This window comes from Propithecus coquereli, unplaced genomic scaffold (assembly GCF_000956105.1).
Source record: "Propithecus coquereli isolate 6110/MARCELLA unplaced genomic scaffold, Pcoq_1.0 Scaffold376, whole genome shotgun sequence".
Taxonomy (NCBI): Eukaryota; Metazoa; Chordata; class Mammalia; order Primates; family Indriidae; genus Propithecus; species Propithecus coquereli.
The window spans coordinates 942,698-944,038 of NW_012149463.1; the positions used below are offsets into that span (position 1 = coordinate 942,698).

The 1,341-nt window shown below is 37.4% G+C and overlaps 1 protein-coding gene across 1 annotated transcript in view; it reads left to right on the top strand.

Moving 5' to 3' along the window:
• Window positions 1–1,341, top strand: part of PPID (peptidylprolyl isomerase D) — a 24,063-nt gene that overhangs the window by 17,401 nt on the left and 5,321 nt on the right. Inside the window, exons 6-7 of the mRNA XM_012651910.1 lie at window positions 29–115; window positions 207–249. Coding sequence (XP_012507364.1) covers window positions 29–115; window positions 207–249 — 130 coding nt within the window. The remainder of the gene's footprint in view (window positions 1–28; window positions 116–206; window positions 250–1,341) is intronic.

Sequence of the window (1,341 nt, forward strand, 5' to 3'; positions counted from 1 at the left end):
TAATATTAATTTTATAATTTTTTTGTAGGCCCTTGAAATAGACCCATCAAATACCAAAGCTCTGTACCGCAGAGCTCAAGGATGGCAAGGATTAAAAGAGTATGATCAAGCATTGGTAAATTTTGTTCCAAATGTTTAATTTTTTAATATAGACAACTGCCTTATAAATCATACACCTAATTTTCTTACATTTTTTCCAATTAAAGGCTGATCTTAAGAAAGCTCAGGAGATAGCACCAGAAGATAAAGGTAAGTTGGCAGTTTTTGTAGTGAAAGTTCATTTCGTTGTATAAAAATTTATCCTTATAAACCATTTGCTAAGGAAAGGAAACAACCATTCAAAGATATTAACAGATATTCTGTAATATCTGCTGAACAAATAAATATCTCCCTGGCATTGATCATACAGCAATGGACAAGACAGTCAAGGTCCCTGCCTTCAAAGAGCTTACGTTCTGGGCACTCTCAAGAATGTACTAGTTTTTGACATATGTGAATACTGTTTGTGTTTACCATATCATTTGAGATCCAGTTCCTATTATGGTAATTCTGGTTGAAAGCTGAACACTAGGCCCTTTTGTTAAGACATGGGTCTGTTCACCATTCTGTGGTGAATGTGTCTTGCTCTTGCTCTGTAAACCTATTTTGTCCTTTCTCAATAAACTTCATTTCATGGCTTAGAAGAAAAAAAAGAAAGCTCAGCACTAAAAGATAACATTATTCATGCTAAATATAACATTTGGCACCATTCCTTGAGCTGAATGTGGTCATAACCTAGTATTCTAGCTACTGGTTATATGTTTTAGGAAAGTAACAAAAATAAGCTTGTTTTTCGGGTAAACCAAATATGAAGTCACACTAGACCTAGATATTGAAAAGTATCTTTGCCTTTAATCCTAGCACTTTGGGAGACTGAGGTAGGAGGATTGCTTGAAGCCAGGAGTTCGAGACCAGCCTGAGCAAGAGCGAGACCGTCTCTACAAAAAATAGAAAAAATTAGCCGGGCATGGTGGTGCACACCTGTAGTCCCAGCTACTTGGGAGGTGAGGCAGGAGGACCGCTTGAGCTCAGGAGTTTGAGGTTGCAGTGAGCTACGATCATGCCACCGCACTCTACCCTGGGCGACAGAGTGAGTGAGACCCTGTCTCAAAAAAATAAAAAAGTTTTGTTTCTTATCGATGAAATGAAACAAGGGAGGCAGTTACTGTTCTCTCTAATGAAGGAGAAGGCAGAGCCTTATGTAATTGAGTTCTCTCAGTTAACAGTTTTCTAAAATTGTACTTTATGATTTTTGTGTTCATATTCTTAGAACAGAATTTTCTGTTATTGGGGCTCAGTTAC